Here is a 27,379-nt window from a genome sequence, read left to right on the forward strand (position 1 = left end):
TATCTAATCAAATCTAATTAGATCATCCACAAATACTAATTCCTGCAATCAAAATTTTACACGCCAAATATTCATTTTTCCATGTGCGAGGTGTGTCTCCTTTATGGTAGTAGACATAGAGAAAAAGAAATTACAATACCGCCAGCAATCCTACCTCCAGATTCATTATAGTGGATGGTGTTAGATTTTGTCCAATCTATGAAGCAAAAAAAACGGTTACTAGAGTAGATTAGATAAAAGATATGTATGCATGGTGCAAAAATTTAGGAATATGCTAATGTGATGTGATATGAAAGTATATATAATATATAGTATTGAAAGAATTTTAAGTCTACTGAAAACACCGGTGGTTTAGTTATTTTAATCGTTGATTTGAATTATAAAAAATATATATAATATATATTAATTGAAACGGTTAAAATAATTAGAACACCGATATTCTCAATACACTTGAAATTTTTCTATATTACTAGATCAGAATGCTTTTGTTCAGATTCATCATCAATTGTGTTGTGGCTTCTGAGGGAGAGAATACATTATTTTGTGTCTCTTATTATTTCAATGATACTCAGTGGAGCACAAACACAAACACTCTTTGAATTTTTTATTTTAATAAATAAAATAAATATAATATTTACTATAATAAATAATTTTTGAAGTATTTATCGATTTAAATTTCGTTGTCTTATTTTGTTTACGGTGTAAACAAAATAAAGTACGTATATCTCGTTTACACTGTATGTTATACCAAACTAATAATATGTGTCATACTAACCTAGCACAAGAATAATAAAGTTCCAAACTAATAATATATGTCATACCAACCTAGCACAACCAAATAGAATTCTAAATTCCTCCTAAAAACCTAACTGCTAACTCATATAACTATGTTCTTGTTCTTTATGACTATCCTAACAATAGCCCCATCCTAAAATTAAAAAAAATACGAAATCTAACTTCAAAGTCGGCCGTTCTGGCATAATGTGTTGTTTCGTTCAGCCTGTTGATGCTTTCGTCATTTTCCGTCTCACGCGCCATTACCGATTCAGTCGAAGGTATGGTCGAGAAGGGTTAAAAGAATGGAGAAAAAAATTGACAAAGTCAAACTGAGACCCGAAACCAAACTGTAAAACGATTTGTATATACAGGCACGGACAGGCGTCAGATTTGTAAACGATTTGTATATAGGGAGCGTTTTAGGTAGCCTGCCGGCGTTAGCTCCACGGCGACCTGGCACGGTGGGTCTCTGGTAGAAGTAGTGCTCCTCAGCCGGTCATCATCGCCTTCTCCTTCTGGAAGCGCAGCAGCAGGAATCGCAAAGGAGAGGGAGATGGGGAAGCAATTTCTGTTTTGAATTTTGCGTTGCACCCGGGTTTCTTTCGGATCGGGTCGGTCTTCCAGGCCCAACCCGCGACAAGAAAACTCCAAAGTCCAAACCAACACCTGTAAAAAAAGAGAAAGTCCGAAACAAATGAAGAATCCAGCAACATCAGCACCTCTGCGTGTCTGCCTCACAGTCAGAGCCTCACCTCTACCCCCTGGCAGCTCGCCATCACCGGCGACAACCAGGCGCCAGAGCCGCCGCCTTCCCTTTCTTCCTCAATCACACTTCATCATCAGCCGCCAACTTTCCTCTCACCATTCTCTACGTTCCTCGCGTTGCTGACCTGTCTGTGTTCACCTCTTCGGCCCTTCCTCATGTTGCCGCCGCAGTCTGAAATAGCACCTGCAGGTAAACCAGCATAACCACTCTTGATTTTAATTTTTTTTTACTTTAATTGAAAATCTGAAACAAATGTTAACTAAAGTAACTTATTTTAAAAAAGAAGATATTATTGATTTGTCCCAACCCTGATTTATTAATTTTAAATTGTTCTGATTTTTTAAAAATATGTTAATGCTTGAGCCTTGATTATTTACTTTTATGCTAGCAACTGCACAGTTGGTATTCTTGATTTGTTCTAATATTAGTATGTTTATGCTAACCAATATCATGTAATATTAATTATGAACTGGTCCATTTGTTTTTAATGAACTCTATGAAATTAGTAAAGGGATTCAAAGATAAATGGAATTTGGATTCTTGGAGAGATTCAAGTTCACTTGGGTAACGACTTATGCCTCTGTCTTATTTACAAATTATAATCATCTTAATCTTTTACCACACCCCTGACATTGCAAGAACTTAGCCTGTGTATGTTTCCGGATATTTGGTTACATAGTCAGAAGATATATATGATCTATACCCAGTTTTTTGAATGACCATTCATGAGATGAGTGTTGAAAAGTTAATTCTGTTGACATATCAATACATAATTAAATAATATATTTAAATACATTTAAATTGTTAATGAGAAAGTGAAAACAGACACTTAATAAGAAGCAGATGTAGCACTAACTGAATTCATTGAGATTTATTTTCTCCGAGGACAAATCTGACTGCTGATATAATTGTATACCCAAAATACCATTACCAAGATGTATTATATTTTGTTGGTATGTATTTGTGATAGGTTCAGGGAGCAGCAGAAACGGCAGGCTTTATGTTAAATTTTCTAAAAGGATGCAATTCATAATATTTACCCAAAACAAAAAACACAAAGACCATTAAAATTGTGTGTGAGAAATTGAAGAATTTTCCCTTTCCATGAAATGAAATGCATAAATCATCTTATGGTTTATAATTAACTTCGAGATAAATGAAGGAGGAATCTATAGCTGATGAATGTAACTTACTCTTATTGCATGAATATGTGCTATTTTGTTATTAAAATTCGTGCAACTCTTTCTTGCTGCTACTTGCACCACGCAAGGTCGAGCCACCCCCTTTTCAGCTCTATCTCCATCATGTGTTCTTTATTTATTAGGGATTGAAAACTGTCTTCGTAATGTACTGATTAATGACTAATGAGCATCTTGGAATCTCTATGATGCAGTTCGAAGAAATTGTGGGTGGGACAGAGGCCTGTAAAACTACTAGTTTGGGATTTAAGACTCCTAGAGATGCTATTCAAGGTTTCACCTTCCCCCGTTTGTTTACATTAACTATTAACTATTATCTTCATTTAAACTTTTGAGCTTTAATACTTTTTTATCTTGCTATTGAATCCCTTGTTTATACATGACGTGGAGTTTGAATGCCGCAATGGAAGTGGCTCTGGATATTACAGTGTCATTATTAGGCATAGCATTAATACATAATAGATTATCCTTTAAGTTTAGCTGTGGAGTATGTGAATCATCACTGTAGCATGGTCTTGCTTATTTATGCTTGTCTTTGTAACCATTATAAATTAATATTCATTAATATGGTCTCTTCCTATGTTCTCTGATCATGATGCAATTCATGCTAAAATTGTACATAGAGATTTCAATTGTCATTAAAAATCATAGGGGTTAGTCCACTTGTAGTTCCCTTGTGTTTGTTTGATTTACTTAAGCCATTTTCATCCTAGATGTGAGTTTCTGCTATGGCTCTGACAAGTATGGTTTTTCTGCACGTCTCTAGGAACTTACATTAACAAGAAATTCCCATCCACCGCCACCATTTCCATCCAAGGTTGCATTATTGCTGGTATTTGCTACAGTGCCAAAATGACCAAGAGTCGTCGCAACTATCTTCATTTCATTCAGAAATACCAAAGGCAAGGCTTTTCTACCTTTCTGTAGGCGTTTTGAAATAGAACAAATGAATAGGGTAATTAAGGTTTCAAATAAAGACAAGAGCTTTGGGAGCCTTGTAGCGAAGTGTGAATCGCTATTGCGAAGATATTCAACATCTCACTCACTTTCTGAGACCAAAAAGCTTCATGCCTTCATCCTCACCCTTGGCCTTCTCTCCTCTTCTGACTTTTGCTCAATGCTTTCCACAAGCTACGCCCAATGCAGCCATGCTTCCTATGCATCCCACCTGTTTGATAATTTGCCCCGACGGAGCTTGTTCTCCTGGAACACCATGATGAGGATGTATGTTCAAATCGGAAGACCCCGCAATGCTCTTAACTTGTTTGCTGAAATGCTTGATTCGGACCATGTTGCGCCTGACAATTTCACATACCCAATAGTCATCAAGGGTTGTAGTGATTTGTCCTTGTTTGATATGGGTGTTGGAGTTCATGGTCGGACATTGAGGGTCGGGTTTGATTCGGACACATTTGTCCAGAACTCTTTGCTAGCGATGTATATGAATGCTGGGGAGAAAGAGGCAGCCCAGCTGGTTTTTGACTTGATGCAGCAACGAACTGTGGTGTCTTGGAATACAATGATCAATGGGTACTTTCGGAATAATTGTGCTGAGTTAGCATTGAGGATGTATAATAGAATGATGGGTGTGGGTGTAGAGCCTGATTGTGCAAGTGTGGTTTCAGTACTGCCAGCTTGTGGGCTTTTGAAAAATGTGAAGCTTGGGAAAGAGGTTCATTTGTTAGTTACGGAAAAGGGTTTCTTGGAAAATATGACAGTCAGGAATGCATTGCTGGACATGTATTTTAAGTGTGGTCATATGAAAGAGGCATGGAAATTAGTGAATGGGATCAAGGAGAAGGATGTGGTGGCATGGACAACTTTGATAAATGGATACATGATTAGTGGCGATGCAAGAAGTGCTTTGGTGCTTTGTCCGATGATGCAGTGCGAAGGAGTGAAACCAAATTCAGTAACTATTACTTCTCTACTATCAGCCTGTGGCAGTTTGGCTTCTTTGAAACATGGCAAGTGCTTACACGCATGGGCGATAAGGCATTGGCTTGATTCAGAGGTTCATGTGGAAACATCCTTGATTGACATGTATGCAAAATGTGCCTGTGGCAATCTAAGCTATAAACTGTTCATGAAAACCTCTAAAAAGAGAACACCCGTGTGGAATGCGGTTCTATCTGGGTTCATACAGAATGGCCTTGCAAGAGAAGCAATAGAACTTTTTAAACAAATGTTAGCGAATGACATACAACCTGACAATGTAACCTTTAATAGTGTGCTTCCTGCATATGCTATTCTTGCCGACCTACAACAGGCAATAAACATGCATTGTTACCTTGTAAAGTTGGGATTTCTTTCCAGGCTTGAAGTAGCAAGTATTCTAGTCGATATATACTCGAAGTGTGGTAGTTTAGGATATGCTCACCAGGTTTTTAATATAATTCCTATCACAGAAAAGGATATTATCATTTGGAGTGGAATAATTTCTGCATATGGAAAACACGGGCATGGTGAAATGGCTGTTTCACTTTTCAATCAAATGGTACAGTCTGGAGTGAAACCGAATCAAGTTACTTTCACCTCTGTTCTGCATGCTTGCAGCCATGCAGGTTTGGTTGATGAGGGTTTGTCTTTGTTCAAGTTTATGCTTAAACAACATCATGCTATTCCCAATGTTGATCATTATACTTGCATAATTGATCTTCTTGGTCGTGCTGGTCGACTCAATGATGCATATAGCCTTATTAGAACAATGCCTATAACACCTAACCACGCTGCTTGGGGTGCACTACTTGGTGCTTGTGTGGTTCATGAGAATGTTGAACTGGGAGAGGTAGCTGCAAGGTGGGCTTTCGAGCTCGAGCCTGAAAACACTGGAAATTATGTATTGTTGGCCAAACTTTATGCTGCAGTGGGAAGGTGGAGAGATGCAGAGAAGGTAAGAGATATGGTTAATGAGGTGGGATTAAGAAAACTACCAGCACACAGTTTAGTTGAGGTCAGAAATTTGTGACTAACATACTTGAAAATTCTATCAAAGCATGAGTATTACTGCTATAGCTTCTGAAGACCCTATAAAAGGGCTGAGGTCATGTCCTTTCTAGAATTGTGAAGTGCCGGGGGGAATTCAATCCATATTATATGGGGTGATCTTCATGTTAAAGGTGTGTCCCTTTGACCTACTACAAGTACTCCCATTGTCATTATGGGCAATCCAGTACACAAGCATCCCCACCGAAAGTGTCTAATGTACTCAGTGTAACCTGATAATTATATCAGTGATTGTTTTCACGGCTTGAAACTGTCACCTTGAGGTCACAGGGAGACAACTCAACCGTTCCTCGAAGGCTCCCCTTTGTCTCCCGCTATCATGATGAATTGTTGAAGCTTTTATTCCCTTCTCACAAAGCAAGATCTGGTAATATCATGTTTTCCTTGTTATAAAGAGCTATATAGTATATAGTATGCAAAAGGTGTGACACTCTGGGTTCTGAATTGAATTGGGAGATGCAGCTAGACTATTATCATTAGCTTAACTATGTAAGATTGTGATTACTAATTAAAAATAGTAATTAGGAGTACTTACTACTTAGTGTTCAAATTCCGATCATTAACAAGCATCAATCTTGTTCTAATGTATGCAAAGGTATCTGTCAGGTTTGGACAACTTTTGAGCAAAATCTCATTTGGAGACTGAGTGCGGGAACTCAGGTGAACATGTGGACTGACCATTGGATACCTGCTGTGCAAAGACTAGCTGATCTTATCCCTGAATTTCTTATAGAAAATCGGATGGAGGACAAAGTGGTGGAATATGTGTCCGGCTCAAGCTGGAATTTTAATCTCCTTGATAATTTTCTAGAAGAAGATTGGGTTTCTATCTTGACTGTAATTAAACCACTGGAGAGTGGTATGGGAGAGGACCAAGTTGCTTGGTTACACTCATATAATGGTTCCTTTACCATTAAGTCAGCTTGTTCGATTTATCTAGAGGCTGAAGATAACTCTGCAGCTTCGCTTTTCACAAAGGTCTGGAAATTGCAAGCTCCACAGCGACTTCGTGCATTTTGTTGGCTAGTAGCAAACAATGCTCTTTTCACAAATGAGCTTCGTTTTCGAAGAAGAATGGCACCGGATGATCTTTGTTATATTTTGTGGTCTTTATCATGAATCTGTGCTCCATGTCCTCAGAGATTGTAAAGTCGCGTACGAGACATGGAAGAGCATAGATAATTCATTGAATATGGATACTTTTTTCAGTAAGCCTCTTTACTCATGGCTCCTGGAAAATCTTTCGGCTCAATCCCACCACCAAGGTGTTCCTTGGCCCGTGATCTTTGCACAATGAATACCCTCTAGTTTCGGCAGAACAAGTTCATCTTTGAGGATGACCAGTGACCACTCTCTGCAAGGAGATTCTATTTGTTGAACAGCTTTACACTACCATTTTGAACAATCCGAGCTTTTTTTATCCAGGAGTAGAGTTGGTTCCTTTTCTGAGAAACAAATCAGATGAATGCCCTTTGCCTCGCCATTCTTCAAATTAAATACTAATGGCTCAGTCACAAAAGAAGGAATTGCGGCTTGCGGTGGTATCATAAGGGATCTTGATGGTAAGTTTTTGTCATGTTTCAGTGCTAATTTGGGTACTTTCTCTGTTACTCAATCACTATGGAGAATTCTTCTTGGATTGGATTTGGTTATCAACCTTAGTATTCTTAACCTAAGTATAGGTGGATTTAAAGGTTGATGCAAAGCTCTGTCTGGGGAATACTGCTGATTTTCATTCTGCTAAATCTCATTACTGCGATTAATTCCAGATGTCACAGGTTTGCCGCTTGGGAAATTCATCATGAATTCAGGGAAGCAAATACTTGTGCTGATCAACTGGCGGCAGAGAGTCATATTAGCATGCCACTTTTTCTTTAGTTTACCTTTTGCTATTTCTTCTTATTTCATGGCAGACGTCATTGGTACTTATTTTTCTAGAGTTATTTCTGTGTAGTTTTCTTGGACTTTAGCCCCATTTCTTATAAAAAAAAATGCTATTTACACATACACAATAGACATTATTTGGACTCGTGCATTAGTAGGTATTAACATGTCCATTAATCTATCATTTTTATTGATTAAATCTGAAGGTAAGAATACATTGGAATGGTGAGAATACATTGGAATGGTTCATGTGCTGTCTTCTAGTTAACTTTACTGCTTGCCATACCTTGTTTTAGCTCTTTATTTTCCTGTTATATATTATTAATGTTTAAATTTTACTTGTGCGATTAACATTTGGATCCAAGGCATGGAAGACCTGTACAACTGAATTCGAATTGGCAACACAGTTTAATTAATTATTACTCATTAATGCATACAAAGATACAACTCCAGTCATGCATGTCTTAATAATAATAATTATATGCATTAATGAGTAATGATTCTCATGCTTGACATTTTCTATTAATTCTCGATATTCTTTTATCAAAATAAGTTGAATTTTTTTTGGTTTACCCAAATGGTATCTCTCAACCCGATAGGTTAAGGACTAATCAGTTACAAATCTGAGCTCCATTTAAGGATCTATCTTTGACTAATGGGTTGCTGCATACACAAGGCGGGGTTGGAACTCCTGACACTTACTTAAGCGAATGAGTGAATAAGTTGAATATTTAATTACTTAAGCGAATGAGTGAATAAGTTGAATATTTAAGTCTATAGTTCTGTAAGTATATGAAGTGATTAACCGATGACGTCTTCATATATTATGAGACATTGGGTCTTAACTATTAATTAAGACCTAATTACTTTAAATGAATATTATAAGAAAATATTCATTCTCCGTCTAATTCTCTTAACAAAATCTATTAGGTGTTAACCACTTCTAAAGACAGATTTTTTTGGACAATACGTTTTAAAGGGTGTGTGGTTGGAGGGAATACAACTATATTTTTAGGAATTTTGAGATAAAAATGTCTTATTTTTATGTTTGGTTCAATATTTAAAAAATTATTTTTGAATATGTTTTATTTTAAGAAATTAAATTATCACTAATTTAATTTTCATCTTTTTTCTGATTATCTTTAATTCCAATGAAAATGAAATATAAATAATGAAAAAAAAAATTAAATTACCTCTATTATTTAATATTAGATTTCACCTTTTTCGTTTTTCTCTTAAGAATGAAACCCCAGCAGAGCTTTTTTCCCTCCCAAATCAGTGAGCTTCACCAACGCCACCGCTGCCGGAGTCGGCACCGGCGTTGCCGTTACTCTAAACAGAAGATTTGTCTCCTTCTCTTCTCCGATTCATGTTCGCACTGCTTCTCTCTGTGAATTTTCTTCCAATCTCACGTTAAGGTTTGAGTTTTTTCCCAAATCAGTGGAGGCTTCACCAATGCCACCGCCATTGGAGCTGCGCCGGCGCCAACGTTACCCTAAACAGAAGACTGGTCTCCTTCTCTTCTTAGAGTTCATGTTCGCATTGCTTCTCTCTGCGAATTCTTTTCGAATCTCTCATTAAGGTTTGGATTTTTTTATGCTTTCTACATCACATTACACTAATTTTATGCAATAACTGCTAATTTGATTAGTTAATTTTTGATTTTGCTTGATTTCTTATATGCTCTGTGATTATGTTGCATGCAAACAACGTGTTTGATGATTTGACTCAATAAAGAGTTTAAGCTTGTGACATATTTTTACATGCTTAATTTCGCTTGAATCTGACAAAAACATATTCTTACATGCTTAATTTGCCTCAATAAAGAGTTTAAGCTTATGGTTTCTTTTCTTGAATCTGACAAAAATATATTTTTACATGCTTAATTTGGTTTGAATGACTGTTCAATCTTCCTCATCTCCCCTTTGTTTGCTGCTCTGCTGCCTCAGGCTTCACTTCTTTTCTCATTTAAAATCTTCTTATATAACTTGCAAAGCATTTAATTTCATTTCTTATCTTGTTGCATATTAAGGATCTTGTTCGGTTTTTATGTTGGTTGAAATGAAGTAGTTGTAGCTTAGGAACTTATGATATTAGCATAATAGTAGTAGTAAAGTTCCTAATTGCTATTTCGTTTTCATTTATCTCTGAAATCAATCTCTTTAAAAACATGCTAATTTTTGTTCCGTTTCTCTGCCTTCTTTTATTATTATCTTTAATTCTCTGCCAATCTGTTGTTGAAATGCAATACAACAACAAATTTAGATTTCAAGAACATTGAAGGAGTTTTTTTATGGGTTCTCAATTTTTCATTCCAAGTCTAAATTTAAACCTGGCATATTAGAGTAGAATTATTATTCAAAGAGTAGAAATCATTCTTATTTATTAATTTGATTGTTAAAAAGCTAAAACAATTCCTGCATTGCATACTCCTTTGGCTTGGTTTTGTTCAGATTAAGATGTTTAATCTTGCGTTTTTTGTTCGGATTATTCATTTTCAAATTGATATATGGATTACGGTTCAATTAGATTATGGAATTATTATTGATTCATGCTTTCTTGATTATGACAAGTTCCAACTAGTTTTTCTGACATACATTGGTTTGGCCCTGTTTTTGTACTTGTTATAAGAACAAAAAGTACTAAAAGTATATAGTGTACCTGTTAGAACCCTCTAAGCTGTTCTCCAAAATTGAAGGGGGAGCCATTATTGTTGTTAGTTTTAATATGATGTGTCACTGATCCATCACTTGCGTTTGACTCTATCAGTTGTATATAGCCTGTGTATGGCTCAATATAAAGCCAAGATTGCCCTCCAAGACATGGTCCCTTTCAGTCTTGTCATCTATGAGTGCTCCATTTCCTCCATCAGGTGATGGAGTTTAATTATCCTTCTTCTCTTCTCTAAGTAATTGGCAAAGCACCTCTTCATATGGTACCTACTCTGCCTCAATGCATCCAGCATGTTCTCCACTATGGAATTCGTGCGCTTCAACTTCGGTGCTGAAGAAGAAGCAGCAGCCATTTCTGAGAAAGTTCTTGATCACAAAACAATAGCTCGTCTTCAGGTTCGTGTCAGCTCTTTGTTATTTGCTTTTCATTTACCACTAAAACTCTGCTTGTTGACTATTTGGTATTTATGTTAAACAAAGTAGAGGATAGATTCGAGATTCACATGTACATAACTGATAAAGAAAAAGAAAATGGGGGCAGGGAAGGGAAATTACATGTGACAAAAAGAGGGGACTTAAGAAATAATTAAATCATTGAGAAGAGAGTTGAAGGAGAAGGGTGTGTGAATTGAAAAGGGGTGCATGAGACAGACTACTCTGCTGTTTATATTATGAATACGAAAAGCCACCTTAACATTAACATTGACATAGATAGAAAGATAGATATATAGAATTATAGATAGATATATGAAGTGAAATGAAGAAAGGACAAAAGGGTATGTGTGTCTTTGATGGCATTGTGAACTAAACTTGATGGCCACAATTTTAGAACCGTACAGTTACAGAAGTTGGAGAATTAGCGGTGCAGACCTGAGAGCTCTATGCTGTATTTTATATATATATATATATATATTTTTTTTCATCTCAGGAATTTGGCTAGTTATGCTGTTATGGCCACAATTGGCTTTTACCTCCATAATATGCAGACATTGTTTATACTAAAAAATTAGCAACTGAAAGGTAGGTTGTGTTGGAAATAAATTTTATGACTACGATTTAATTTATTTTTATCTTATTTTATATGGTTAATTGTTTAAATTTTTTCAGGCTGCATGTTTCTTCAACACACGTTATCTGACAAATTGATTTCACATCTTTGAAACCAAATTCAATTGGCAGATGCAAAGGATGTATTGGAAAAGATGTGAAAGGTGTTAGTTTTCCTATATTAACTCCAAACCTCAAAGTAAGATATATATGCTTTAAAAATTATTATTGCCATCATAGTAAATTATATAATCAGCCATTTGACTGGTTTGAATTCTGTTTATTTTATTTCTCAAATAACATGCTGAACTCTGCAGTTTGAATTCTGTTTATTATTTTTGCTGAATTCTGTGATTTGAATTCTGTTTATTTTATTTCTCAAATAAATTGTTGCTTCAACTTGGTGGGTGCTTTTCTCCATATATATGCATGGTCGATTGATTGTTTTTCAGCATACCATTCATGATGGAGATGTCCCGGTCTATGAGTGACATCAGACTATCAGATATGGAAGTGGATCCACCACCAATCTTCAGTCAAAGGTCTGATTTCCAATTCTTGCTACAACACATTGAAAGCGATTCTCAGTAACCTAGCAAAACTTTAGTGTTCATACACAGTTATACTTTCTGATTTCTATTGATTTGATTTGAGTTTGGTGTGAGGAGTGTAAATTGAGTGAAGAGATGAGAGATTGTAATTATTTTTTTGTATCTATTCCTTTTCAATTGTTTTCTGAAAGTTCCCTATTTTTTATTCTTCTAGGGCTTTTTTTCAAGAAGAAGGAATACCACAGTGAAATTTGATATTGTTGTACAGTATAACTTTTGAAAGGAATGAAATGAAGGAAAGCTTGATTTTTGTTATGTATATTTGATTTGATTTGTCTTTAATACATATGTGTTTACAAAGGTAGAGATGGTATAAGTTTAATAATGAATTATGAGACAAATTATAGATTACGTGATGTTTTAAAATTTAGATAAGTATTTATGCGAATTTTAGTTGTAACATTTGTTATTAGGGATATTTTAGTAAATTTAATTGTGATAATGTTAATTTTAATTAAAGATATTTATTATTAGGGGTATTTTAGTAAATTATAAAAAATTAGAATTGATAATAATTTTAATTAAATATATTTATTATTAGAAGTATTTTAGTAAATTTAATTGTGATAATATTTTAGTAAATTTATTATTAGATGTATATTTTGTAAATTTAAAAGAAAAATGATAATATTCGATTAGTTTTATATTTAACTTTCTAAAAAAAATTAAAAAAAATTAATATTAAGGGTATTTTTGAAAATAAAAATAAATATTTTTATCTAAAAATGATTATATTAAATTTATCTTGAAATATATTTATATGTAAATTTTTTTATGTATTTATTAAGTTTAGTCATGAACTTTTTAATTTGAATGAGTAAGGATAATTTTAACATATTAAATATATTTAATATTAGGGATATTTTAGTAAATTTAAAAAATTAAAATCAATAATAATTTTAAGGTTTAGTTATTCTGTTGGTCCGTATAGTTTTATCGAATTTTTAATTAGGTCTTTATATTTTTTTTTTTTTCAATTAGGTCCCTATACATTATTTTTTTTTTATCAATTTAGTTCCTGCGGTGACAAAATCGTATGAGATAAGAGAATATTCTTGCGAATTGGTTGACAATAACACTGCACAAATCCTCACTAGTGAAGATATTGAAGCCATGCGAAAGTAAGATTTTATGTAATCCTTATTTAGATGTGAAAAAGAAACTGTTTAGTAAAGCATTATTAACTGCTCGTGATATATTATTTGAAGAACTTCAAAGACTTAGTAAAGCAATTGATCAAGCTCTTGATATTTTAGAATTTCTGTTAAATATGAACAAGATGAACTCATTAAATTCCATACTTTCAGCAAATCAAGTTTTGCCACAAAGAAAATCACAAAATAACTAAGAAGTTTTATTTTTATTTTTTATTTTCAACTTATATATGAATTACTATTTTCATTTTAAAATAACTACAATTAATTCGTTCAAATTGGTACCAAATTTGTACAGGAATTTAGTATTGATTTTTTTAATGCTAAAAACCTCAAATCTCTTAGTCAAAAACAACTTTTGAAGTGTTTGAATTTATTAGAACATCAATTGTTTAACTTGTGGAACAAATTTTTGAAATTTCACAGGTTTGCTTTCACATCTTGTATTATTATTAATTTGATGGTTGATTGTTAAATAAACATGCATGATTATATTTGGTCCAATGATATTCACTTGTTGATATTATTTGACATAGTTTAATCCATAAATGTGCGGAAAAAAATTTTGGACTGTTGTCATGTCTTGTTTAAGAAAATTATGTGCAGAGAAAATTGGTTCTTTTTTTTGAAAAATTATATAAAAATTATTTTTGTAAAAACAATTTTAGCTATTACTTTTTCACAAAGATGATCTTGCTCTGATTTTCTTTGTTCCAAAAGCAGGCTAGCTACTATGCTTTGATTGAAGCTTTTGGTGGAAAGGGCTATCTTGTTGGGACAGCTGATGAATTCGAGTATGCTTTTTCAGAATTATTTTCGCCTCGGATATCGGCCATTATCAATGTTATTGTTGATCCCTATACTGGTTCAAAGAGTGGGAGGCTGCAACACAAGAATTGATTTTTAGATTATCTGTATTATACTGAAATTACATTTTCTATGGTTTTCGTTTTTATATTTTAAATTTCAATAACACAAATACATAGTCTTGAGATTTTCTATGGTTTACCATGACATGATAAAGACACAAATTATATTCCATGAATCCCCGTAGATGTAAAATGTTACATGATCATAATGAATACTTGAATGATAGAAGCTGAATTTTATATATACTTATTACAACTATTTCTATTTCATTTTATCCATTACTTTTTTTTGTATGTTCTTAAGATAAGGTATTTTAAAAGTCAAGAAAAAAGAGAATGTATTTTTAGTACAATTTGTATATCAATAAGTAAAAGAATGATAGTGACAAAATAAAAGGAATTATAGGAATATTTTTTATGTCATAGAATCATTGAATAGAGATTATAGTAATATCTTTCATTGAATATTTATAATTTTACTGAATTTTCAATTAGGTCCTTATACTTTTTTTTCTTTTCAATTAGGTCCCTAAGGGTATACAAGTAATTTCACAATTCACTAATATTTTTTTAACGTTTAACGTTAAGAGGGACTAAATTGAAGAAAAAAATGTATAAGGATCCAATTAAAAAAAAATATAGGGACCTAATTAAAAATTCGGTAAAATTATAGGAACCTACAGAGTAATTAAACATATTTGATATTAAGAATATTTTAGTAAATTTAAAAATAAAATAAAAAATAATATTCTATTATATTTATATTTATTTAAAAAATTAGAGTCTAAAAAATTAAATTAAAAATATTTTATTTTATTATATTTATATTTTATTATATATATTTACTAAATTTAATTATTAATATTCTAATTGAAAATTATAAGAGTATTTTGAACAAAGTATTCACAATTCTCAAATATATTAAATATGAACTAAACAAAAACTAAAATATTTCTAGGCATATTATTAATATTCCATAAATTTTATTTTTACAAACTAAACATAAAATTACTATACATTTAGTAATACTATTCCAAAAAATCATATTCCTAATAATAATATTCGTAGGCATAAAAATTAATCCTTCAACTACAACTAAGCTCATATGATTAAAAATATATGGGCCTTTCTTGTTATAACACGTGTGCTTTTGGATATAAAAGCCCATATGTTTTTGCTTTCTAGTTTATTTATACCTTTTAGCCAAGACAAAAAAAAAGAAAAACTCTTTAGCAAACATTTGTTGAAAAAAAACCCCTTCCATGTAAGAGTTTAGCACAAGACCGATAAAGAATAACTTATGATTCTGCCAAAAACAAAAGAATAACTTATATTGGTTTATAACTGATGCACGAAATTGTGATCACTACAACTCAAATAATCCCCGGTGATGAATCCAAAAATTTGGTGTTCAATACCATGGCATAAACACAACTTCGCACAACTAACCAGCAAATGTACTGGGTCGTCCAAGTAATAAACCTTACGCGAGTAAGGGTCGATCCCACAGAGATTGTTGGTATGAAGCAAGCTATGGTCACCTTGTAAATCTTAGTCAGGCAAACTCAAATGGTTATGAATGATGAATAAAACATAAAGATAAAGATAGAGATACTTATGCAATTCATTGGTGGGAATTTCAGATAAGCGTATGGAGATGCTGTGTTCCTTCCGTCTCTCTGCTTTCCTACTGTCTTCATCCAATCCTTCTTACTCCTTTCCATGGCAAGCTGTATGTAAGGGTTTCACCGTTGTCAGTGGCTACCTCCCATCCTCTCAGTGAAAATGTTCAACGCACCCTGTCACGGCACGGCTAATCATCTGTCGGTTCTCAATCAGGTTGGAATAGAATCCAGTGATTCTTTTGCGTCTGTCACTAACGCCCAGCCTTCAGGAGTTTGAAACTCGTCACAGTCATTCAATCATTGAATCCTACTCAGAATACCACAGACAAGGTTTAGACCTTCCGGATCCTCTTGAATGTAGCCATCAATTCTAGCTTATACCACGAAGATTCCGGTTAAAGAATCCAAGAGATATCCACCCAATCTAAGGTAGAACGGAGGTGATTGACAGTCACACGTTCATAGGTGAGAATGATGATGAGTGTCACGGATCATCACATTCATCAAGTTGAAGAACAAGTGATATCTTAGAACAAGAATAGGCTGAATTGAATAGAAGAACAATAGTAATTAATACTCGAGGTACAGCAGAGCTCCACACCTTAATCTATGGTGTGTAGAAACTCCACCGTTGAAAATACATAAGAACAAAAGTGATCATTGGCTTCGGCCCCAGAGAGGGAACCAGAAGAACCAAGATGAAAATACAATAGTAAAAGGTCCTATTTATAGAGAACTAGTAGCCTAGGGTTTACAAAGATGAGTAAATGACATAAAAATCCACTTCCGGGCCCACTTGGTATGTGCTTGGGCTGAGCATTGAAGCATTTTCGTGTAGAGACTCTTCTTGGAGTTAAACGCCAACTTTTATGCCAGTTTGGGCGTTTAACTCCCATCCTTGTGCCAGTTCCGGCGTTTAACGCTGGGAATTCTGATGGTGACTTTGAACGCCGGTTTGGGCCATCAAATCTTGGGCAAAGTATGGACTATCATATATTGCTGGAAAGCCCAGGATGTCTACTTTCCAACGCCAATGAGAGCGCACCAATTAGGCTTCTGTAGCTCGAGAAAATCTACTTCGAGTGAAAGGAGGTTAGAATCCAATAGCATCTGCAGTCCTTTTTAGTCTCTGAATCAGATTTTTGCTCAGGTCCCTTAATTTCAGCCAGAAAATACCTGAAATCACAAAAAAACACACAAACTCATAGTAAAGTCCAGAAAAGTGAATTTTAACTAAAAACTAATAAAAATATACTAAAAACTAACTAGATCATACTAAAAACATACTAAAAATAATGCCAAAAAGCGTACAAATTATCCGCTCATCACAACACCAAACTTAAATTGTTGCTTGTCCCCAAGCAACTGAAAATCAAATAAGATAAAAAGAAGAGAATATGCAATGAATTCCAAAAACATCTATGAAGATCAGTATTAATTAGATGAGCGGGGCTTTTAGCTTTTTACCTCTGAACAGTTTTGGCATCTCACTCTATCCTTTGAAATTCAGATTGATTGGCTTCTATAGGAACTCAGAATCCAGATAGTGTCATTGATTCTCCTAGTTAAGTATGATGATTCTTGAACACAGCTACTTATTGAGTCTTGGCCGTGGCCCAAAGCACTCTGTCTTCCAGTATTACCACCGGATACATACATGCCACAGACACATAATTGGGTGAACCTTTTCAGATTGTGACTCAGCTTTGCTAGAGTCCCTAATTAGAGGTGTCCAGGGTTCTTAAGCACACTCTTTTTGCCTTGGATCACAACTTTATTTCTTTCTTTTTTTTTCGTTTTCTTTTCTCCCTTTTTTCGTTTTTCTCCTTCTCTTTTTTTCTTTTTTTTTTGTATTCACTGCTTTTTCTTGCTTCAAGAATCATTTTTATGATTTTTCAGATCCTCAATAACATGTCTTCTTTTTCATCATTCTTTCAAGGGCCAACATTCATGAACCACAAATTCAAGATACATATGCACTGTTTAAGCATACATTCAGAAAACAAAAGTATTGCCACCACATCAAAATAATTAATCTGTTATAAAATTCAAAATTCATGCAATTCTTCTCTTTTTCAATTAAGAACATTTTTCATTTAAGAGAGGTGATGGATTCATAGGACATTCATAACTTTAAGGCATAGACACTAAGACACTAATGATCACAAGACACAAACATAGATAAACATAAGCATGATTTTCGAAAAACAGAAAAATAAAGAACAAGGAAATTAAAGAACGGGTCCACCTTAGTGATGGCGGCTTGTTCTTCCTCTTGAAGATCCTATGGAGTGCTTGAGCTCCTCAATGTCTCTTCCTTGCCTTTGTTGCTCCTCTCTCATGATTCTTTGATCTTCTCTAATTTCATGGAGGAGAATGGAATGTTCTTGGTGCTCCACCCTTAGTTGTCCCATGTTGGAACTCAATTCTCCTAAGGAGGTGTTCAGTTGCTCCCAATAGTTTTGTGGAGGAAAGTGCATCCCTTGAGGCATCTCAGGGATTTGATGATGAGAGGGGTCTCTTGTTTGCTCCATTCTCTTCTTAGTGATGGGCTTGTCCTCATCAATGGGGATGTCTCCCTCTATGTCAACTCCAACTGAATAACAGAGGTGACAAATGAGATGAGGAAAGGCTAACCTTGCCAAGGTAGAGGACTTGTCCGCCACCTTATAAAGTTCTTGGGATATAACCTCATGAACTTCTATTTCTTCTCCAATCATGATGCTATGAATCATGATGGCCCGGTCTATAGTAACTTCGGACCGGTTGCTAGTGGGAATGATTGAGCGTTGGATAAACTCCAACCATCCCCTAGCCACGGGCTTGAGGTCATGCCTTCTCAGTTGAACCGGCTTTCCTCTTGAATCTCTCTTCCATTGGGCGCCCTCTTCACAAATGACTGTGAGGACTTGGTCCAACCTTTGATCAAAGTTGACCCTTCTAGTGTAAGGATGTTCATCTCCTTGCATCATGGGCAAGTTGAATGCTAACCTTACATTTTCCGGACTAAAATCCAAGTATTTCCCCCGAACCATAGTAAGCCAATTCTTTGGGTCCGGGTTCACACTTTGATCATGGTTCTTGGTGATCCATGCATTGGCATAGAACTCTTGAACCATTAAGATTCCGACTTGTTGAATGGGGTTGGTAAGAACTTCCCAACCTCTTCTTCGGATCTCATGTCGGATCTCCGGATATTCACTCTTTTTGAGTTTGAAAGGGACCTCGGGGATCACCTTCTTCAAGGCCACAACTTCATAGAAGTGGTCTTGATGCACCCTTAAGATGAATCTCTCCATCTCCCATGACTCGGAGGTGGAAGCTTTTGCCTTCCCTTTCCTCTTTCTAGAGGTTTCTCCGGCCTTGGATGCCATAAATGGTTATGGAAAAACAAAAAGTAATGCTTTTACCACACCAAACTTAAAAGGTTTGCTCGTCCTCGAGCAAAAGAAGAAAGAAGAGAGTAGAAGAAGAAGAAATAGAGGAGATGGAGATGGCTTTGTGGTTCGGCCAAAGGGGAAGAAGTAGTGTTTAGGTTGTGTGAAAATGAAGGAGTGAAGATGGGTTTATATAGGAGTGGAGAGAGGGGTAGGGTTCGGCTATGTATGGGTGGGTTTGGGAGGGAAAGTGGTTTGAATTTGAATGGTGAGGTAGGTGGGGTTTTATGAAGGATGGATGTGAGTGGTGAAGAGAAAGATGGGATTTAATAGGTGAAGGGTTTTTGGGGAAGAGGTGTTGAGGTGATTGGTGAATGGGTGAAGAAGAGAGAGGGTGGTGGGGTAGGTGGGGATCCTGTGGGGTCCACAGATCCTGAGGTGTCAAGGAAAAGTCATCCCTGCACCAAGTGGCGAGCAAAATTGCTCCCTGTGCCAATTCTGGCGTTAAACGCCGGGCTGGTGCCCATTTCTGGCGTTTAACGCCAAGTTCTTGCCCTTTTCTGGCGTTTAACGCCAGTCTGGTGCCCCTTTCTGGCGTTAAACGCCCAGAATGGTGCCAGACTGGGCGTTAAACGCCCATCTGCTAGCCTTACTGGCGTTTAAACGCTAGCAGGTTCTTCCTCCAGGGTGTGCTATTTTTCTTTCTATTTTTGCTTTTTCAATTGATTTTGTGACTTTTCATGATCATCAACCTAAAGAAAACATAAAATAACAAAAGAAAATAGATAAAATATAATAAGATTGGGTTGCCTCCCAACAAGCGCTTCTTTAATGTCAGTAGCTTGACAGAGGGCTCTCATGGAGCCTCACAGATGCTCAGAGCAATGTTGGAACCTCCCAACACCAAACTTAGAGTTTGAATGTGGGGGTTCAACACCAAACCTAGGGGTTGGTTGTGGCCTCCCAACACCAAACTTAGAGTTTGACTGTGGGGGCTCTGTTTGGCTCTGTTTTGAGAGAAGCTCTTCATGCTTCCTCTCCATGGTGACAGAGGGATATCCTTGAGCCTTAAACACAAAGGATTCTTCATTCACTTGAATGATCAATTCTCCTCTATCAACATCAATCACAGCCTTTGCTGTGGCTAGGAAGGGTCTGCCAAGGATGATGGATTCATCCATGCACTTCCCAGTCTCTAGGACTATGAAATCAGCAGGGATGTAATGGTCTTCAACTTTTACCAGAACATCCTCTACAAGTCCATAAGCTTGTTTTCTTGAGTTGTCTGCCATTTCTAGTGAGATTTTTGTAGCTTGCACCTCAAAGATCCCTAGCTTCTCCATTACAGAGAGAGGCATGAGGTTTATACTTGACCCTAGGTCACACAAGGCCTTCTTGAAGGTTATGGTACCTATGGCACAAGGTATTGAAAAATTCCTAGCTAGGATCCTGTCTCTTTTGAGGCAGTTTCTGCCTAGACAAGTTATTCAATTCTTTGGTGAGCAAAGGGGGTTCATCCTCCCAAGTCTCATTACCAAATAACTTGTCATTTAGCTTCATGATTGCTCCAAGGTATTTAGCAACTTGCTCTTCAGTGACATACTCATCATCTTCAGAGGAAGAATACTCATTAGAGCTCATGAATGGCAGAAGTAAATTCAATGGAATCTCTATGGTCTCAGTGGGAGCCTCAGATTCCCATGGTTCCTCATTGGGGAACTCATTGGAGGCCAGTGGACGTCCATTGAGGTCTTCCTCAGTGGCGTTCACTGCCTCTTCCTCCTATCCTAGTTCGGCCATGTTGATGACTTTGCACTCTCCTTTTGAATTCTCTTCTGTATTGCTTGGAAGAGTGCTAGGAGGGAGTTGTGTAACTTTCTTGCTCAGCTGTCCCACTTGTGCCTCCAAATTTCTAATGGAGGACCTTGTTTCAGTCATGAAACTTTGAGTGGTTTTGATTAGATCAGAGAACATGGTTGCTAAGTCAGAGTATTTCTGCTTAGAATTCTCTGTCTGTTGCTGAGAAGATGATGGAAAAGGCTTGCCATTGCTAAACCGGTTTCTTCCACCATTATTATTGTTGAAACCTTGTTAAGGTCTCTGTTGATCCTTCCATGAGAGATTTGGATGATTTCTCCATGAATGATTATAGGTGTTTCCATAGGGTTCTCCCATGTAATTCACCTCTTCCATTGAAGGGTTCTCAGGATCATAAGCTTCTTCTTCAGATGAAGCTTCCTTAGTACTGCTTGGTGCATTTTGCATTCCAGACAGACTTTGAGAAATCAAATTGACTTGCTGAGTCAATATCTTGTTCTGAGCCAATATGGCATTCAGAGTATCAATCTCAAGAACTCCTTTCTTCTGATTTGTCTCATTGTTCACAGGATTCCTTTCAGAAGTATACATGAATTGGTTATTTGCAACCATTTCAAGTAGTTCTTGAGCTTCTGTAGGTGTCTTCTTCAGATGAAGAGATCCTCCAGCAGAGCTATCCAAAGACATCTTGGACAGTTCAGACAGACCATCATAGAAAATACCTATGATGCTCCATTCAGAAAGCATATCAGAGGGACACTTTCTGATTAATTGTTTGTATCTTTCCCAAGCTTCATAGAGGGATTCTCCTTCCTTCTGTCTGAAGGTTTGGACTTCCACTCTAAGCTTACTCAATTTTTGAGGTGGAAAGAACTTTGCCAAGAAGGCATTGACTAGTTTTTCCCAAGAGTTCAAGCTTTCTTTAGGTTGTGAGTCCAACCATATTCTAGCTCTGTCTCTTACAGCAAAAGGGAATAGCATAAGTCTGTAGACCTCAGGGTCAACCCCATTAGTCTTGACAGTGTCACAGATTTGCAAGAATTCAGCTAAAAACTGATGAGGATCTTCCAATGGAAGTCCGTGGAACTTGCAATTCTGTTGCATTAGAGAAACTAATTGAGGCTTAAGCTCAAAGTTGTTTGCTCCAATGGCAGGGATAGAGATGCTTCTCCCATAGAAGTCGGGAGTAGGTGCAGTAAAGTCACCCAGCACCTTCCTTGCATTGTTGGCATTGTTGTTGTTTTCGGCTGCCATGGGGTCTTCTTCTTTGAAGATTTCTGTTAGGTCCTCTACAGAGAGTTGTGCCTTAGCTTCTCTTAGCTTTCGCTTCAAGGTCCTTTCAAGTTCAGGATCAGCCTCAACAAGAATGCTTTTCTCTTTGCTTTTGCTCATATGAAAGAGAAAAAAACAAGGAAATATGGAATCCTCTATGTCACAATATAGAGATTCCTTGAGGTGTCAGAGGAAAAGAAAAATGGAAGGAAGAAGTAGAGAATTCGAACTTATCAAGAAAGATGGAGTTCGAATTGTGCATTAAGGAATAATGTTAGTCCATAAATAGAAGGATGTGAGAAGAAGGGAAGAAATTTTCGAAAATAATTTAAAAAGATTAAAAAAAAACATTTTGAAAAACTTTAATTGATTTTCGAAAACCAAGATTGAGAAAGAAGTAAAGTGATTTTTGAAAAAGATTTTGAAATTAGAAATAAAAAAGATTTGATTGAAAACTATTTTGAAAAAGATGTGATTAAAAAGATTTGATTGGTTTTAAAAAGATGTGATTGAGAAGATATGATTTGAAAAACATTTTAAAAAGATTTGATTTAAAAAAAATTAATAACTTGGCTAACAAGAAAAGATATGATTCAAACATTAAACCTTTCTCAACAGAAAAGGCAACATACTTGAAATGTTGAATCAAATCACTAATTGATAGCAAGTATCCTTGAAAATGGAAAGAAATTGATTTTGATAACATATGATTGAAAAGATATGATTTGAAAAAGATTTGATTTTGAAAAGATTTTGAAAACTAAAAAAAATTTGATTTGAAAACAAAATCTTCCCTCTTGTGCCATCCTGGCGTTAAACGCCCAGAATGGTGCACATTCTGGCGTTTAACACCCAAACTACTACCCTTTTGGGCATTAAACGCCCAGCCAGGCACTCTGGCTGGCGTTTAAACGCCAGTTTGCCCTTTTTCACTGGGCGTTTTGAACGCCCAGCTTTTCCTGTATAATTCCTCTGCTGTATATTCTGAATCTTCAATTCTCTGTATTATTGACTTGAAAATACACAAATTAAAAATATTTTTGGATTTTCAATAATAAGGAATAATCACAATGCAACAAAAATCAAATAACAATGCATGCAAGACACCAAACTTAGCAGTTTGTATACTACTGACACTAACAACATGAGAATGCATATGAAACACATAAACACTCAAGTCAATAGAATTCAAAGATCAGAGCAATGAAATTATCAAGAACAACTTGAAGATTAATGAAGACACATGCATGAATGCAAGAAGAACAAAAACATGCAATTGACACCAAACTTAAAATGAGACTCTAGACTCAACAAGAAACATAAAATATTTTTGGTTTTTATGATTTTGTAATTTTTTTTTTGGATTTTTTCGAAAATTAAGTGGAGAAGAAAATAAAGATATCAAAATTCTTAATGAGAATTCCAGGAATCATGCAATGTTAGTCTAAAGCTTTAGTCTAAAGAAATTAGACATGGCTAGCCAAGCTTCAGCAGGACATTACATTCAAGAGCTAAATTGATGAGAATCAATCAGCTTTGGTGATGATAAGAACAACACCTTGAAACACTAGAATTCATTCTTAAGAACTCTGAAGAAAAAATACCTAATCTAAGCAACAAGATGAACCGTCAGTTGTCCAAACTCAACAATCCCCGGCAACGGCGCCAAAAACTTGATGCACGAAATTGTGATCACTACAACTCAAATAATCCCCGGTGATGAATCCAAAAACTTGGTGTTCAATACCATGGCATAAACACAACTTCGCACAACTAACCAGCAAATGTACTGGGTCGTCCAAGTAATAAACCTTACGCGAGTAAGGGTCGATCCCACAGAGATTGTTGGTATGAAGCAAGCTATGGTCACCTTGTAAATCTTAGTCAGGCAAACTCAAATGGTTATGAATGATGAATAAAACATAAAGATAAAGATAGAGATACTTATGCAATTCATTGGTGGGAATTTCAGATAAGCGTATGGAGATGCTGTGTTCCTTCCGTCTCTCTGCTTTCCTACTGTCTTCAACCAATCCTTCTTACTCCTTTCCATGGCAAGCTGTACGTAAGGGTTTCACTGTTGTCAGTGGCTACCTCCCATCCTCTTAGTGAAAATGTTCAACGCACCCTGTCACGGCACGGCTAATCATCTGTCGGTTCTCAATCAGGTTGGAATAGAATCCAGTGATTCTTTTGCGTCTGTCACTAACGCCCAGCCTTCAGGAGTTTGAAGCTCGTCACAGTCATTCAATCATTGAATCCTACTCAGAATATCACAGACAAGGTTTAGACCTTCCGGATCCTCTTGAATGCAGCCATCAATTCTAGCTTATACCACGAAGATTCCGGTTAAAGAATCCAAGAGATATCCACCCAATCTAAGGTAGAACGGAGGTGATTGACAGTCACACGTTCATAGGTGAGAATGATGATGAGTGTCACAGATCATCACATTCATCAAGTTGAAGAACAAGTGATATCTTAGAACAAGAATAGGCTGAATTGAATAGAAGAACAATAGTAATTAATACTCGAGGTACAGCAGAGCTCCACACATTAATCTATGGTGTGTAGAAACTCCACTGTTGAAAATACATAAGAACAAAAGTGATCATTGGCTTCGGCCCCAGAGAGGGAACCAGAAGAACCAAGATGAAAATACAATAGTAAAAGGTCCTATTTATAGAGAACTAGTAGCTTAGGGTTTACAAAGATGAGTAAATGACATAAAAATCCACTTCCGGGCCCACTTGGTGTGTGCTTGGGCTGAGCATTGAAGCATTTTCGTGTAGAGACTCTTCTTGGAGTTAAACGCCAGCTTTTATGCCAGTTTGGGCGTTTAACTCCCATCCTTGTGCCAGTTCCGGCGTTTAACGCTGAGAATTCTGATGGTGAGTTTGAACGCCGGTTTGGGCAATCAAATCTTGGGCAAAGTATAGACTATCATATATTGCTGGAAAGCCCAGGATGTCTACTTTCTAACGCCGTTGAGAACGCGCCAATTGGGCTTCTGTAGCTCCAGAAAATCCACTTCGAGTGCATGGAGGTCAGAATCCAACAGCATCTGCAGTCCTTTTTAGTCTCTGAATCAGATTTTTGCTCAGGTCCCTTAATTTCAGCCAGAAAATACCTGAAATCACAGAAAAACACACAAACTCATAGTAAAGTTCAGAAAAGTGAATTTTAACTAAAAACTAATAAAAATATACTAAAAACTAACTAGATCATACTAAAAACATACTAAAAACAATGCCAAAAAGCGTACAAATTATCCGCTCATCAATAACCAACTTGGTTAGTCGAGTGATCAGCTCACTCGTCTGCTTAAGTAAGTGTCGGGAGTTTGAACTCCATCTTGTGCATGCAGTAACCCATTGGCCAGCGGCAGACCTTTAAATGGAGCCCAGATCCGCGACGGATTAGTTCTTAACCTGTCGGGTTGGAGATACTGTTTGGATAAACAAAAAAAAAACTTATATTGGTCTACCAATTATTTCATTAGTCTAGTTAAATAAGTATAAAAAATTTTAATTTTATTTTGTAGATATAGTAAATTAATGGTCAGCAATAAAATTTTAAATAGAGTTTAAATTTATAACGAATTAGTCTTTTAACCTATTGAATTACGAGATACTGTAGAACAAAAAAATAGCTAAGAATTTAAAAAGTTTCATATTACAACATTTTTTTCTTTTTTTTTTTTAATTAAAGTATCAATAATTCATCTAAAATTACGTGATGACAAAAGTGAAAACGAATAATAAATGTTTATTTTCTGACAATGTAGTGAAGGTAGTATTTTATTATTAAGAGATACCAATGAAGCAAAGACAAGGAAATGTATAGAGACATCATCTGGATAAAGTCATTGACTCAATCCCATGTGAGAGGTCGGTCACTATATCATATCAAATAATACGTAAAGGCCTAAATTGTCCAATTTAATACACCATTATCTCAGGTTTTCTTCAGGCGAAATAAACATATGTGTAAGAAGTGTTTTTCTCATATATATATTTTAAAGGGTTAGGGATCATGTTTCTTGTCATAACACATGTATATCAATTTAGCTTTTATTTTTTTTTTATTGGCATAAAAAAATAGAATGATGAATCATATATCAAATATAGAGTTCAAAAGTAAGAAAGTTTTGTTGATAATCACTCGTTTTAAAAACCGCTCTTATGACATTAAGTTGTTCCAGCAAATAGCAATGGGCCTGCTATACATACAAGTAAAAATACCGTACAAGTTTTACAAGTTATCAGCCCAAACTTCATTAACACGCGCATTAACTCATTTTGAATGGAGCGTAACTACACGCGCCCCACTCAAACGGTTCCTCTTCGTCTTCTTCTTCGTCTTCGTCTTCGTCTTCTTCCTCTTCCTCTTCCTCTTCCTCTTCTTCTTCTTCTTCTTCTTCTTCGTTTTTTTTTTTCGATTTTCATGGTTTCTGAAATTCTTCTTCTTCTTCTTGCTGCACGTTCTTCTTCCTCTTACTCTTCTTCTTCTCCTTTTCTTCCGTTTCTGCACGTTCTTCTTCCTCGTTTTCCTCTTCTTCTTCTTCTTCTTCTTCATTTACGTCTTTTCTCTCTGTTTTCTCTTTTTTTTCGATTTTTCATGGTAAAATCGTTTTTGAAGAAGAAGAAGCAGCAGAAGATGAGGAGGAGAAAGAGAAAGAGTTCTGAATTATGCATAAGATGTACTTCAACGAATTTTGGGTGTATTTTTTTAAATCCTTTGGGTGTATTTTCTGTAACCCTTTGGGTGTATTCCTATAATCGTTTGGGTGAATTCTTGTAACCGTTTGGGTTTATTTTCTGTAATCCTTTGGGTGCATTTCTATAATCATTTGGGTGTATTTGAGTGATATCTGACTGATATCTATGGGTGTATCTGACTCATATCTATGGGTGTATCTTACTGATATCTATGGGTGTATTTTTCATTTCAGAAAAAATGGCAAGCATTACAGAAATACACCCAAACAATTACATAAAATACACCCAAGAGATTACAGAAATACACCCAAACGGTTACAGGAATTCACCCAAACGATTATAGAAATACACCTAAAAGATTACAGAAAATACACCCAAAGGATTTAAGAAATACACCCAAAATCATGCATAATTCAGAACTCTTTCTCTTTCTCCTCCTCATCTTCTGCTACTTCTTCTTCTTCAAAAACAATTTCAGAGCTTGATGTCAAAAAACAATAGAAATCGAGAATAACGAAAAAAGAAAACAGAGAAAAAAGCGCGTAAATGAAGAAGGAGAAAGAGAAGGCAAGAAACAAAAG

General features: G+C 35.7%; 1 protein-coding gene, 1 long non-coding RNA gene and 1 other non-coding gene across 8 annotated transcripts; all 3 read left to right on the top strand.

Annotated features, from left to right (window-relative positions):
• Window positions 1-1,165: 1,165 nt before the first annotated feature.
• LOC130955601 (pentatricopeptide repeat-containing protein At5g39350) lies at window positions 1,166-8,334 on the top strand. 3 transcript variants are annotated; one of them, XM_057882493.1, is made up of 5 exons: window positions 1,166-1,732; window positions 2,937-3,015; window positions 3,509-6,115; window positions 6,344-7,310; window positions 7,518-8,334. In XM_057882493.1, the coding sequence occupies exon 3, from the start codon at window positions 3,689-3,691 to the stop codon at window positions 5,708-5,710; it is 2,022 nt and encodes a 673-aa protein (XP_057738476.1). In that variant the 5' UTR covers window positions 1,166-1,732; window positions 2,937-3,015; window positions 3,509-3,688; the 3' UTR covers window positions 5,711-6,115; window positions 6,344-7,310; window positions 7,518-8,334. The 3 variants fall into 3 exon arrangements, with proteins under 3 accessions (XP_057738476.1, XP_057738475.1, XP_057738477.1); XM_057882492.1 differs by having other exon boundaries at window positions 6,355-7,310; XM_057882494.1 differs by having other exon boundaries at window positions 6,355-7,310; window positions 7,527-8,334.
• A 520-nt stretch (window positions 8,335-8,854) lies between these two features.
• Window positions 8,855-12,274, top strand: LOC130956529 (uncharacterized). Of its 4 annotated transcripts, XR_009077150.1 has the most exons (5): window positions 8,855-9,214; window positions 10,402-10,700; window positions 11,412-11,550; window positions 11,804-11,893; window positions 12,117-12,274. It is a non-coding gene; the product is annotated as an uncharacterized LOC130956529 (long non-coding RNA). The 4 variants fall into 4 exon arrangements; XR_009077147.1 differs by having other exon boundaries at window positions 11,412-11,893; XR_009077149.1 differs by lacking the exon at window positions 12,117-12,274 and having other exon boundaries at window positions 11,804-12,091.
• A 9,272-nt stretch (window positions 12,275-21,546) lies between these two features.
• On the top strand, window positions 21,547-21,654 carry LOC130958869 (small nucleolar RNA R71). The gene has a single exon (XR_009077972.1). It is a non-coding gene; the product is annotated as a small nucleolar RNA R71 (small nucleolar RNA).
• The last annotated feature ends 5,725 nt before the right edge of the window (window positions 21,655-27,379 follow it).

This window comes from Arachis stenosperma, chromosome 10 (assembly GCF_014773155.1).
Source record: "Arachis stenosperma cultivar V10309 chromosome 10, arast.V10309.gnm1.PFL2, whole genome shotgun sequence".
NCBI classification, from domain to species: Eukaryota; Viridiplantae; Streptophyta; class Magnoliopsida; order Fabales; family Fabaceae; genus Arachis; species Arachis stenosperma.

Excerpts from the sequence above, each read along its gene's own strand:
- LOC130955601 (XM_057882493.1), top strand. The coding sequence starts at position 3,689 with ATGAATAGGGTAATTAAGGTTTCAAATAAAGACAAGAGCTTTGGGAGC.